General features: G+C 32.5%; 2 protein-coding genes across 3 annotated transcripts; one reads left to right on the forward strand and one right to left on the reverse strand.

Annotated features, from left to right (window-relative positions):
- Positions 1-913: 913 nt before the first annotated feature.
- Positions 914-8,512, forward strand: LOC148313332 (intraflagellar transport protein 52 homolog). The gene is made up of 8 exons (XM_088264138.1): positions 914-1,121; positions 1,768-1,985; positions 3,385-3,520; positions 4,087-4,229; positions 4,900-5,048; positions 6,044-6,215; positions 6,469-6,572; positions 7,107-8,512. The coding sequence occupies exons 1-8, from the start codon at positions 1,000-1,002 to the stop codon at positions 7,404-7,406; spliced, it is 1,344 nt and encodes a 447-aa protein (XP_088120264.1). The 5' UTR covers positions 914-999; the 3' UTR covers positions 7,407-8,512.
- A 60-nt stretch (positions 8,513-8,572) lies between these two features.
- Positions 8,573-12,867, reverse strand: LOC148313333 (ADP-ribosylation factor-like protein 6). Of its 2 annotated transcripts, none has more exons than XM_088264698.1 (5): positions 12,673-12,867; positions 12,063-12,319; positions 11,408-11,515; positions 11,120-11,248; positions 8,573-10,600 (listed from the first exon to the last, which is right to left on the reverse strand). In XM_088264698.1, the coding sequence occupies exons 2-5, from the start codon at positions 12,238-12,240 to the stop codon at positions 10,470-10,472; spliced, it is 546 nt and encodes a 181-aa protein (XP_088120824.1). In that variant the 5' UTR covers positions 12,241-12,319; positions 12,673-12,867; the 3' UTR covers positions 8,573-10,469. The 2 variants fall into 2 exon arrangements, with proteins under 2 accessions (XP_088120824.1, XP_088120817.1); XM_088264691.1 differs by having other exon boundaries at positions 11,408-11,536.
- Between the last annotated feature and the right edge of the window lie 1,946 nt (positions 12,868-14,813).

The raw sequence follows: 14,813 nt of genomic DNA on the forward strand, positions 1-14,813 counted from the left end.
ACTTTATCTGTTTCTATTGATAACAGATAAACAATGTTTATTGTTTATCAATAATGAGAATGACACAATAGCAAGATATAATAAGATAGATAAAGTTAATATGGTAAAAAATAAGTAATTTATATTCATGAACTGTGAACCAGTCCACGAAAAATTAACCACTGAAGGTTGGCATCCTTCTTGGTGCTACATTAGAACCAGTCATTTTTGTCTTATGCTGTGTTTGCTTTCTACATTTTGTTGTAATCTAATGAGCATTCCTTCCTTTTTTCTCTGATAAAATACCCAAAGTAGCTATTTGCGTTTTAACGCAAATAGCTACTGAAAAGGCTTTAGCCTTTTTCAGTATTTTTCTTTCTTCTTTTCTTCACTGTCTTTAAATAATTTATTTTTATCAATTCATATTAAAATATTTTCTTTTCAAATGGCTCAATCTTCTTTGAATGAGCTTGTGAGATTTTGAGTAAGTTTTAAACATTGTATGCCATAGTAATTATACCTATATATTATCTGACAATTCTCATTTGTAGATTGAGGCAAGTTTGCTAGGGATTGTCATGCTAGTGATTTCATGCATCTGTAAGAAATAGTTTCTCCCCATTTCTATCCGGAGTTTGATCGCCAGGGAATGGTCCCACTGGTCATTAAGTGTTAGCTTAAACTTGATAAATATTTCTTTTAAATGTATACTCTATACATTTATTGTACCACGTTTGCCCCTCCACCAATTCTACAAAAAGTTTGTCAAGCTGCCGAATACTGTATCATGAAAATAATTTCATGGCAATACTTAAATGTATTGCCATACTCCGAAAAGTGATAACCTTGTTATAATGATTGCCAGGTGTAAAATTCTTCAAATTCGAACAACCATAAAATATTGTGTAAAATGAATATCATGGTTGCTAAGCAACGAATAATACACAATGTGTTTTATTCACAATTAAGTGAAAATAAATTTAAACTAATCCGTGAGAAGGTTTCACAAAACCAGTCAAAATGAAAGATCCAAATGTTAAGAATACAATAATATTCAATTCTTCGAAAAATGAAATGTTCAAACTTAATGAAAATTATAAAATTTTGCACAGGAAACTAAAAGGGTCCTGGAAAGTTACAATGTAAGTTACTAAAGAACTTTTAGAAGAAGTTTTTAAGAATATAAAGCAATCCCATGCAGAATTTAATACCTGCTACGCAATATTGATATTTTTTTAACTCAATTTGCTTTCGAGAGGGTTAAATATTCAATGGGTATATAAAATATATCTTTGATTTCTGAAACAACCGTTTTTCTTCTTCATGAGCCCTCTGTCTTCCACTGCTGGATATAGGCCTCTTCTCCTTCTTTCCATTTCTTCCGGTCGGTTGCTACTTGCAGCCAGTTTTTACCCCCCACAGCGACTATGTCGTCGTACCATCTCTTTTGGGGTCTTCCGACACATCTTTGGTTCTCCCAAAGTCTCCCTTGTTGAATTCCTGGGGTCCATCTTATGGGGTCCTGTCTTGCAATATATAATCTACATTGCGACATATAATACGAGAATTCTAAAGGTGGGGACTGACCAGAACATTTCGTCGTAACGTAACATTCACAGCGAGCATCCGAACATCGGATGGAGTACTCGGAACGAGCTCAGCTCGCTGTACTGACTATACGAATGCTCGCATCGTAACATGTTACGTTACAACGAAATGCTCCGGTCAGTCCCCACCTTAAGACTAGAAACAAGCCTATTGATAATATTTTATGTTGTTTTTACGTAGCAATCGCGATGAGCTCACTGCACCTATATTAGAAGACGCTCGGGTACTGGTCATACCGACTCCCCAGGACGTATTCACCGATGCAGAGCTGACATGCCTCAAGAAGTTTGTGGCGGATGGCGGCGCTGTCCTGGTAACTCTCACTGATGGCGGAGAAGAAAACAACAACACTAATATCAATTTCTTTCTTGAAGAGTATGGTGTGGTCATAAATAACGGTACCTACTGATTAAAATTATCATCATGTAAAAAAGAGGAATTCAGTATATTAACACACTCAGCACGGGGGTTTTTTAACGTCTGCGGAGCGCTGGCGAAGGCATTCGATAATTGTGAACATATAGTTAAGACCTTAACAAAGAGATTGATATATAATATTCATATATATATTTTAAAAAGGAAAAACCCGCAAAGCGTCTATTTTAGATAGGATACTAAGGATAGGGAAGGTTAATGTGAAAAATACATCACATACACCCAGACCAATTGAAAATAAATCTTTCTTGAATTCATTTTGCAATTGGCGGGAATCGAACCCGCAACACCAGTTTTGCAGTCATGCGTCTACCCAACAACGCCACAGTGCCTGTCTGTATTAAAAAACTTCTTTTCTGCCTTTGAAATGAGGCTGGCGCAGAAAGTAAAAATACCCTTCCCGTCCTTAAGCATCAATCGAACAGGTAGAAATACTTTTTCCGTCCTTAATGTGTTCAGGGAGGAAATCAGTACAAAAACTTTTAGGTCTAAAAGCATTCAATCTGGTCCCAGGTTTGAATTCTACAAAAGGCTGTTATTTTTTCAGTGTAAAAATAATAATAATTCCACATTGATGTAATGAATTCCCCTCTTAATAATATTTACAAACAAAAAAAAACTGACATTATCCTAATAAAATTTTACTGTTATCCATTTTCCAGAGAGATATATCTGAATTAGTCAACTCTATAGTACCTATTTAATATTAGACCTTGATTTATGACCTCAATGGCCTTAAAAACCTCTGCGGTACCTTATTTTACATAAGCTTGTACGAGTACAAGGTAGCAACCCTGAGTGTCTTAACCATACCTTTTCATCTTCCTGATTAATATTATCTAATATTCCTCCTTCACTTAACCTACGTCATCTTTATTACAATATATTGTATCCCTAGACCCTAGAATCTGAAGTGCAGGACTGATCACACACTTATTTCACATCGCGTTGATCAGACATAGTGCCCTATACACCACTAGTTGCAGACAGGGCCACTGATATATATTTCTTTAGAAGTATATAATTTAAAATTCTCTTATTTCTCCCTCTTCAACAAAAAGGTCCAAACATAAGTAACTGTGAAGTTGTCAAATTGAAATACATATTCATGAATGTCATGTGATAATGTTTTGAATATTAAAAGCATTAACTTTGTGGATCATATTGATATATTATTTCGAGAAATAAAAATACTTTGTGTTTTGATGTCACATTTTTATTAACCAACTAGTTTCGGCAATAACCTGTTGTCCTCTTCAGGGTTTAATTTATGACTATGTGATAAATTCATAAAGAGAAACGTGTAGAAACTGGGGGTTTCAAAACGTTTACATGTTTAATTTTTAAGGTCTATTTTTTTAGATTGTGCGGTGAGAGTAAAATACAATAAATATTTTCATCCGAAGCAATGCCTCGTCACAAATGGAATCATCAATCGTTCTATTGTGAAAGCAATCAAGAAACTAACTTCATATCGATCTGATGTTAATGAATACAGGTTGGTCTCGTGAATTAAACCTATACATATTGATTTCATAATGTAGTAAGAAGAAATCAATGATTGTCTACACATTTTTATTAACAGACATTTTTCCTTGTTAGATTATATAAAGCAATACATATAAGAGTAAAATTACTATCAGAAAAAAATCTAAATATAACACCTATATTTGATATCAGCCAATAAATTGAGTGCAAATTCAAAATGTACAGTTGTGTCTAATGGGTAACTCTTACTTTTTCATTGTGGAATGGTATTTGTTCCTTTTTTTTGTTTATATTCCTTTTTTAGCTTAATTTTTTTACATACAACTGTCATGAAGCTAGAAATACGCTAATATCCAATCAAATGTCTACACTGATTGGCGTAATTAGCTATAAATTACCGAATCCAAACACTGCATTTTGTAATGACAAAAAATTATTGTTATTTGATTTCACTCATTTATAATGTATTGACTTACTTTTTGAATATGGATTTCTTCTAAAAAACCAAACAAAAAATATCTAAATTGACCAATATAAATTTTGTTATTGATGAAAAAATGTTATTGATTATTTTAGTGATGAGGAGTCTCCGAGTTTTGTATATCCTTACGGAGCCACCTTGAATGTAAAGAAGCCCTCGACTGTCATTCTATCCAGTGGGGAAATGGCATATCCTGTCAAAAGGCCACTGGCATCATTTTGCACTACAGAAAAAAATGGTAATTATGTCAAATATAATCATAAATTTCACACATCCGCCTCTGTAGTGTGATGGTTGGCCAGGTTGGTCATTCTTCTAACCTTTATCCATGCCCAATGGTGCTTAGGTAATTTTGATTGTTAAATGCATGAAGGAAAGGTGATCAGCCCTATACTTCAGGTATAAGTCCAGGGTAGTATTTAGTTTGCGGGAAACGCTTAAAAGCGTCTTTTACATACTGTTGGTAGAGAGTGTCAGACGCTTATAAGCGTTCTATTTGCTTACTTCTGGTAGAGCGCGAGAGACCCCAAAAAAATTGAACAGATCAGAATTGGGTTTGCGGTTATTTGTATTAGGTTACTTGTGATAGTATATACCCTAAATAATATACTAATCAAGGTTGGCATTGATGAAAAAAATGCCCGATAATAAAGTATTTAATCAAAATTAGATTGAAATATCACTTATATTTATTTTGAACAGCATAGTATTCAAATGTGCTACTACACTATAGAGTTGGACCAAATATGCTGATTAAGTGCTTTTTAAACACTTCTGATACACTTTCCCATCACTAAATGCCCTACTTCCATTCACTGTTTCCTATCACATTTAAATGTCTCAATTTTGTCAAAAGATATACAGATGTACTGTTTTTGAGATATAAATGTAACTATTTTTTTTTTCAGGTAAGCTAGTTGTGTTTGGATCAGGTCACTTCTTTGAAGACCAGTACATAGAACAGGAATGTAATGACCACATGAGGGAGATAGTGTTTGGTTTCCTCACTTCAACACTAGAGATACAGCTACACCCTGTGGATGCTGATGATCCTGATGTGAGTACCATTTACAATACAACATTGTCATCTCCGTTTTATTCCTCATTACTGAGGGTTGTGACTCTTGTCGAAGCAATGACTCTTCTCCAGTTATCCCTTGACTGCGCTGCATGTAGCACTCCAACCACCACCCCTTGCCTGCTGCTGCCTTAACTTGATCGGTTCATGGTGTGGGGATCTTCCTCTCCCTCTCTCCTCCTCCAGGCTGCCGATCATAACCAGTTTTTCCAGGTAATCCTCATTGCCACATGCAATGTGTCAAAAGAATTAAATAATCCGTCATGTACAGACATTGGCCAGCCAAGCCATCCAAGTGTAATTCCTGACGTATGGTATATTATGTGTGAGTTAACTACCAGGCGGTTGGACCGGAAGTGGTCACCGATTGCCTGATTTCCTCATGGACAAGCTTAAAAAACTAGCCATAGATATGGGTATAGTCTTAGATATATTCTTCTTGGCTCAATCCCAACTTATTGTCTTTGTAAACTGTTGGGGTCAGCTCTCCTCGTCCTCAGGTTGTAGGTCTTTCTATCATATACGATGTCGCTTAGGGCATGCTTTTGAATTATATTATCTTTCTGTAGCATCCATGAATTTTTTGGTCTTCCTCTAGATGTCTCTAGAGGAAGATCCATCTAGTTTACAATATGTTCAGGTTCTCTACACCCTATCTGCCCATACCATCTCAATTGACTTTCCTCTAACCTTACTATTGATGTCAATTACACCCAGGCTACCACAAATGCGTGAACTATTCATTTTATCTCTAAGGGACGCCCCAGCTGACCATCTTAGCATTTGCATTTTATCATTTTGTAGTTGCCTAGAGTAAGTGTTATACATCGTCCAGCATTCGGAGCCGTAGAAGAGTGCGGGTCTGACAATTGTTGGGTAGACTTTTTCCTCAAGCTTAGCTGACTTTTTTGGCCATATCTAAGACCAGGTGTTTTTATTCACTTCCCTTCACAACAGTAATGAACATTTTGCAGATAAACCCATACCGGACTCTCCCTGACACTGTGTTCATGTCGGAGATTCTGCGTCCCAGCCTGGCCGTGAGTGATATCGGCGGTGATCTGGGAGATCTGCACAACAAATCCAAGAATGCCGACTTCACCGGAATGTTTGACATGCATCTCTTCTCCTTTAATTACAATAATGGTGATCAGAACATTATTTAACTTAATTGGTTAATGTAAAGAAACTAGAAAGTCTCAAATATGTACATATTCACAAAAATATGTATACATTGACATAATGATTCATTTTTCAAGAAATATTTGTTGTAAATATAATAAAATATTGACAGGCGCAAATGTATTACTAGAAAAAGTGCTGAGTTTTTTACAATATTTTTTAATTATTTGTGAAAATGCAACCAATTTTTTTCATTAAGACTATAATTTTTTTTTAGTATCTGAAGCGATTGAATTGTATAAAATTATGGGGATAAAACACGAACCACTCAAATTGATAACTCCACAGTTTGAAACACCCCTTCCACCTCTTCAAGTAGCCGTAAGTATAAGATAAATATGATTAATACATATGAAAAGAAATTAAAACATTTTTATCATCTTTAAGCCTTAACATTTGGTCTCTGATGACCTCTACATGTTAGTTAAATAGCTTAAAAATGTAATCAGTCTATATTCTGAACCAGTTATTAGTTGTAAATGAAAACACTTGTTTTTTACCATTAGTTTCGGAAGTTATATTTACAAAGTTATATCGGAGTTATATTTATTTTTACGACTAGTTTTAGAAGCTACAGATCCTTCCATCTTCGGGTCTGAATATGAACTGTGTTTATGACAAGTGTTTTCATTTACAATTTCATCATGTCTTACCACAAAGCGAATGCCGAAACAATAAATAATACATAATTAAAATATAACTTTGTTTTAAAATCACTTACTAAATTTTTTAATTAAAACTTAATTATAATGTCTACCGGTTTCGGGATTAGGATATTGACCTGCCCGTTTATCTTATATAACACTGAGCTTTCACCGAGTAATTCCAAGCACTAATTTGAATGCTTGATTTTAGGTGTTCCCTCCGAGTTTCAGCGACCTGCCCCCTCCGCCGCTTGAACTGCTGGACCTGGACGAAGCCTTCAGCTCAGAGCGAGCGAGACTGGCCCAGCTGACCAACAGCTGTCTCGTGCCGAGTAGCCAGAACAGCACCAGCAGCAGTTCTGCGCAGGCGGAGTTGGACTTCCTGGTGAGGGAGAGTGCGAGGGCGCTCGGGGTGGAGATACAGGGCTCGGGCTCTGAAGGAGCTAAGCAGCTACTTAACACTATAGGGAAGACTATTGCCAGATTCAAGATGACAGGGAGTAAAGATTAATAGAAAGTAAAATAAGATCTGTCAACACAATCAAACTTCTGTAAATCCGATTTCCTATAGCGACTCACACTGTGCAGTCACGGCAGTAGACACCTACGATTTGGATTATTTGAATAATAAAACTTTTCAACCATCTTGAGTGATTATTGTTTAATAATATGTATTCTTTCAAAATGAAAATGGTCTTAAGGAATATTCATAGCACAATTTCCTAAAAGAAAACAATCACCATTGTTTTAATATTTAATGTAATTTATAAATCACTCCCGACTTTGAAACTAGCTTGGCAGGTTTGATTCTCAGTCTTTGAAAAAATAATTGATGTAAATTGATGAAAATAATGATATTTTTTATTTTTTTATTTTTCTGGGTGTTCAACAACCAATTACACTTTTACTATTCAATCACAGAAAAGGTTCTAAAATCTAGAATTTACAGGTTATACCTTTTGAAAAGATGCATCCTTTATGCATTATTTTAACACATCGCTCACTCCTTTCAAGAACGTCATAAATCAAAAATCGTCAATTTTAAGTTCTGCATGTTTTCGGAATGCCCAGAAATTGTACTATATCCCAGCAAAAGCGGCATATTTTTAACTTGATATTTACCCGCTACAGGGCAGAAAGTGTTGTTTTTGCATTTTGAAGAAAAGGTTTCGTTCAATTATTTTTTTAAATATACTTAATATTTTTTAAATGGAGAAATAACCTTCAGGTTTTACATAAAAAGATCAGTTGCACAGTAAAAAGTTCAATAATTGGCTTGATATTAATTTTTAATACATTGTATTATATTTTTTAACTTTAAAAACGTTCTCCTGAAAATCAAGTTTTTTGATTTATGACGTTCTTGATAGGAGTGAGCGACAAGTAAATATTGTGCAATTAGTTTGTTTTAAAGTTTTGTTTGGCCAGGATTTTTTCAATCTATCCTGGAGAATTGTGAGTCCAATTGCATATATTATCGAGTATATTATTGTAAATGTATTAAAAATAAAACTATATTGGTTGAATTAATAAATAAAATTATTTTTTATGTGTATAAATAAATAAGTAATATAGAAATAAATAATATTTGTAAGAAAACTATTGTGATAATTTTTATGCACGTCATTGAATAAAGTGTTAATTATAAATGCGTTTTTGATTTTTTTATAATTTTATTAAACAATAAGGCAATTGTGACATTTTTTTAAAATCCCTATATAAATGGTCAAATTAAGCGATCATATTTTTAACATAAAACCTTCCTATATATAAATATTAATTTACAGGTAGTTTTAGTTGTTTATGTAAACTGAATGAGAATATGGTTGGACTGAAAAAAAAACAATTATGTCAAGTTTACATCATTTATGTAAATTTTACAGAAGTGAAGAAAATGTATAAAAAATATTACTTCTTTTACTTCTGTAAAATTAATATTTTCTCGCTAGCTGTTTTATGATCCAACCCGCCTTCTAAGTATATATTTAAGATTAGTTTATTGATTTTAATTGCAGATTAATACTTTTAGAATTTATAGTTTTCCCTGCGTTTAAATTATCCTCTTTAAATTAATATTAAAGAATACAGAAAAAAAACATTAAAGCCATAATAAGGTTAGGTACTTAACTGCAAAAGTGCTCCCAATTCAAAAAACTAAATTTGAAAAAGGCAAAAACAAACATCTAATTTTCATTATAATTTTAGTACGGGGCCATGTTTTCGACATATTAAGAGTATGGCCTTCAGTATGCTTAATTTTAGTGATTTAAAAAAATTAAAATTATATCACATTCACTATCATTGCATATTAAACTTCAACATTCAACACACTTATTACATAATTTAATATAAATAACATACATAAGTTGCAAGTAAGTATTTGCACATAAAGCCTGAAATTATTTCCAAAAATCTTATTTGTTTTACTAATGAAATCTTAGCCATCTCAATTGTTACATTCTTATTAATTAATTTAAATGTCCCATTTGTCTTAAAAATAAATTGGCTGGTCATCTTGATAAATAAATACAGTTGTTTTTTCCTTGTTAAAAGTTGCATATTTTAGGTAAACAAATATCGAGTTTAAAAAAAATTGCATCTTTCATTCACATATTCCTTAATTAAATAAAAGCTTTTTTTAATTAGAAATACTTGTATTATTACTATTACTATGGCTATCCGATGTCTCGCCACTCAGTATAATCCGATACTTTGAAGGATTCAATAATGGAGTCATTGTAAGGCACAGGATAAATTACGTCAATAGATATTATGAGCAACACATGACATATCGCTCACTCCTTTCAACAACGTCAAATATCAAAAATTTTCAATTTTCAGTTGTTCATGTTTTCGGAATGCCCAGAAAATGTACTATATCCAAGCAAAAGCGGCATATTTTTAACTTAATATTTACCCGCTACAGGGCAGAAAGTGTTATTTTTGCATTTTGAAGAAAAGGTATTGTTTAATTTTTTTCTAAATATACTAAATATTTTTCAAATGAAAAAAAAACCTGCAGGTTTCACCTAAAAAGATCTGTTGCACAGTAAAAAGTTCAATAAGTGGCTTGATATTTATTTTTAATACATTTCATTATATTTTTAAACTTTATAAACAATCTCCTGAAAAATCAAGTTTTTTGGTATATGACGTTGTTGGAAGGAGTGAGCGATATTTATTCCATTTTCGTACTATATCAAACTGCAGTAGAGTGGTCCGGAATCTAAGAACTCTTAACTCAAGAGTCTGCGATGCCAACCATGAGATCACAACCTGATGCACTGAATCACTAACGCTTGTATTTCAAACATTACCTAGTATTTATATATTATTATAATTATAAAAAGCTAGAATTTTCAACTCTCGAGTTTTGGTAAATAAAAGTAATTTATTTCTATAAAAATCTAAACCATCAGATTATAATGATTATTGTATTATTATTAATGATTGTATGTATATGTCTCCAACTTCATGAGAAACTTTTGTCAACTTCTCCGTGAAGAATATCACATTACATTGATAATATCTCCCAATAGTAGTGATCCCGGGTTGTCATTCCGGACTATAATCTTCATGTTTGATTCAATATGTCTCGAACCTGGACAGTCAACCACTCGACTCCCTGCTGTAGGCCATCTCCGGTTAAAGCATTGGATGCACAAATGTGCCATGGCTTATCTGTAATCCTTTCTAATCCCAGTCCTATAAACATATTATGAAACACAAATATCACACAAGGAATTCAAATCGATTTTATTTTTCTAGATGCATAAACCTTAACTAAATGATTGTCTGTTGGTACAAGATAAATAATAGAGAAAAAAATGAAATATAAACCAAACTAAAGACGGAATTCCTTGAATTTATTTCTCAATTGCTCTAAATTGAACCTTTTATGTCAGTTTAAACTGTTATTAGGTTATAGAATCAGTTTTTGAGGTAAAGCATGGAACTGAATCACAGATATGAAAAGTTGATATGATTGAATAATATGTAGATAGTTCATGAACTTCATGGATGCAATTATACTTGACATTACATTAAAATATATAAAAAGTAGGTAGTTTTGAGTTCACACATGCAAATGTGTGAGATGCTTCTACCTATGTGCATATTTCCTTCAGTAACAACAAAGTATGTGATAAGGATGACTACTAATCAATTTGAGAGGTAAACAACTTCTGCGAAACGTATAGCAATATATGTAATAGTATTTATGACCTGCGGCTATTTTCACGCTTGATAAGGCATCCGGACAGTCCATCTTATTGGCAAAGAACAATATTGGTATTCTCCGACCATGTATATCCGGGTGTTGCAGCAAGAGATCCAGTTCATCCTTTACCACAACTGGAATTAATGTAAAAATCAGTATATTACTACAATTCTTGATAATGCCCTGACTCACATAATGTGACTCCAGTCTTTGTACTTCACTGTGTCAGCTCTTAATCTTGTGCATCCAATGGATCAATAGTAATTAGTAAATGTAAGTAAAGGTTCTCTTACCAAGTCTAAGACGATCACTAGAGTCAATGACAAATATGATGGCATTAGCGTCGCGGTAGTGGTGCTCCCACAAGGAGCGGTGTCTCCCGTGACCTGACATGTCCCAAGCTGTAAAACCCACCCCACCATCTGAAGCAAATAGTTTGATAAAGACACGTCATAACTATCTACATAACTACAGCCTGAACTTTGCAGTCCAACAGGATGACACAGATATATCATTATAATAAAGTGAACACAATCGTAATATTTTTCACTGTCCTTTATCTGCAATCAATGCTGGGTGATATGATTGACAGTTAGAGCTTTGGTGATAAATGTAACATATTAGCATGTTCTTATCAAGCAGAAATTGCATTTTTTAAAACACCCTAAACACAGTTTACAAATACAGTAAACCACCCTACAACATTGACATAGGTACCCCTTTATCTTAGGGAATTTTATAAGTGGTTAATGTTTTAAATTGTATTTTTACATTTTAACTAGCGGAAATGACTAATGAGTCATTTAAAATTGATATATAATTTTTAAACATTAACTTCCCTGTAACATCCACTCTGATAATGCGGTACCTATCCCAGCATTAAAGGGAGCTCACTGTACATGATTAATTTATTGAAGGAATATTATCAATATGTATATTGCAACTCACTTTGAAATTTCTCAACATTGAATCCAACCGTAGGTGTGGTATGCTGCACTCTCCTTTCTTCTGGTTTGAAGCGTTCTACTAGCGTTGATTTTCCACTGTTATTCAATCCAATTACGAGGACCCGTGCCTCCTTCTTCTTCAGCCCCAACCAGCCAGTTAGTCGATCGAACAAACCCATTGCTAATAATAATTTCAATTGGCTATACTTATTCTTAAATCTTTCTCCTCTGAGAAGGAATCTAATTTATTATTTCCATCTGTAAAAAAACATGTAATGAAATGAGGGGGGGGAAAGAAAAAAGTCAGTAATGACTTAGTTTTTGAAATTTAGTACCTCCAATTTCACTCACAAATCACCAGTACTAAGCTTTATTATTTTTTTACAAAATACCGGATAAAAACTTTCACCTAAATTAATGATACAGTGTAAAAAGACTATAATTTGACAAAATAGGCGCCACTGAAATCACTAGAAACATTGCAAGTAGTTATGAGATTTTATTTCTCATAAATTATATAATACGCACTAAAAATAACCACAGTTTCATGTTGCTAGTCTGTGTTATAAATAAAAATTCAATATTATTCAATCAATTACCATAATACAAACCTTTTTCATGCAACCTAAAAGATTTTCATATTTTGAAAGATTGATTTATGAAATGAATTGTAATGAACCAATACTACACACTACGTTTAAAATATGTTTCCATTTTGCTATCCCCAAATTTGTGCAATTTTTTAAATTCTATTAATTGATCAATAAACTCGATGAAATGGCAAATGTCCGGATATTTCAAAATCATATTGCAGGATGTCTGCCACATTTGTTTTGTCTATTAAATTCTGGTTGCTATGGAAACACTTCTCTAGAACTACAAACTGATTGCCTATTATGTATTTGCTCAGTGGACGCTAAATCATATTTAATGGACGATTTATTATAGTTATTACATAAATGGTTTTATGTGTATAGGACCTCTATTTTTGCTTTAATGGACATTTAATATTTCTATGGAAAAACCATACATATACGGTAACCAATACTGATACAAACTTGACTATTGCCGATTATTACATGCTAGTTACAAGTTATAATTAACATGAAAAATAATAGGTATAAAGAATTTAAAAAAGAACATTTTTCCTTGCCTCATTACATACATGTACCATGTGTAAAAACAATCAACCACTGAGTGTGGTAAAATTGTGAAAAAAGTTCAATTGTGTTTGAAAAATATCAATCCTTTTTTTTAATCGTACCACTTAGCCTGCAAATAGCATTACTAACATTATTAATCTGTGATTTTGAATGAGTAAAAATGTAAGATTAATAGGTTAATAAAAGGTAAATTTTAGGTAAATAAAGAGACCATGAAAATACTTTGCACTATGGGTAGATTTTCCATACAGTGTGGGACACAGTGTGATGTATGAAAAAAAAATATTAATATTTAGTTATATTTCAATTATTTAATGCATAAATTTACACTTAAATGTATATTTTATGAACCTCAAAATAGCATTTTATCTGACAATAGAATGCCAAACTCGATAATAGCATCGCTATACGTACGGTTATTTTGTAAAGATCTTTGCACGCCCTTTCAAATAATTTGCTTTTGCATACTGCACTATAGAAGCTGCGAGGCAGCATTATTTATTACATTTTATAGTTTTGTCATTACATTATAGGTTCTTTTGCGGCGTAGGCTACTTAGTTACTTATCTAGTTCTCATGGAGGACTATTACATGCACAGTAGATGGTCTCTCTCCATCCGGAACAAACCTGTGATTACTTTTTTTTTATTTGTTTGGGAATTATACAGCTTGTACATAAAAAATAGTTAGATTGACAATGATAAAAGCCAATGAAATAATTCCACATAAATGTTATGAATACCGTTGAATATTACCGGAGAAAAAAGAGAAGAGGGTGGGTGTGTGTGTCTTCAGGGGTTACGGGAAAGAGAGTAACACTTCTGATGGCATCGCTCCATCTTGTTGAGGCACTTCTTCCAATCAACTTTATTCTACCATATCGCTCTCTCCTTTCAACAACGTCACAAGTCAAAAAACTCGATTTTTTAGGAGATTGTTTTTAAAGTGTAAAAATATAATACAATGTATTAAAAATAAATATCAAGCCACTTATTGTACTTTTTACTGTGCAACAGATCTTTTTAGGTAAAACCTGAATGTTTTTTCTCTATTTGAAAAATATTAATTATATTTATAAAATAAATAAAAAATACCTTTTCTTCAAAATGCAAAAACAACACTTTCTGCCCTGTAGCGGGTAAATATTAAGTTAAAAATATGCCGCTTTATAGTATTTTTTAGCAGAGTTTTCAAGTATATAAATATTTTAAACAATAAATAAAACCTACAATCGGCATTCAAATAGAGTATTCATTTTAAAATCTAATAAAATTGGATCTGGCAGATATTGAAAGTAGGCGACACAATTTAAATCTATTTTTTTCTATGTTTTATATTGATTTGACATTATCAAAATTGCTGACATTTTATTATTAAAGAATAAAGAAAAATAAAACTGCAAAATATTATGTATGTGATTTATTTTTATATTTAAAATAGTTTTCTTTAATTGACATTCCGTACAATATTCTTATAAGGCACTTGAAAATATATGTGTAAACATCTTTCAAAAAGCAATTAGATATAATATCATGAACAAACTTACTTATGAAAATTATAGAAATATAAAAAAAACTTATACTTATTTA

The sequence above is a fragment of the Brachycentrus maculatus genome, unplaced genomic scaffold (assembly GCF_059751285.1).
Source record: "Brachycentrus maculatus isolate JH-2025_06_01 unplaced genomic scaffold, ASM5975128v1 h1tg000015l, whole genome shotgun sequence".
NCBI lineage: Eukaryota > Metazoa > Arthropoda > Insecta > Trichoptera > Brachycentridae > Brachycentrus > Brachycentrus maculatus.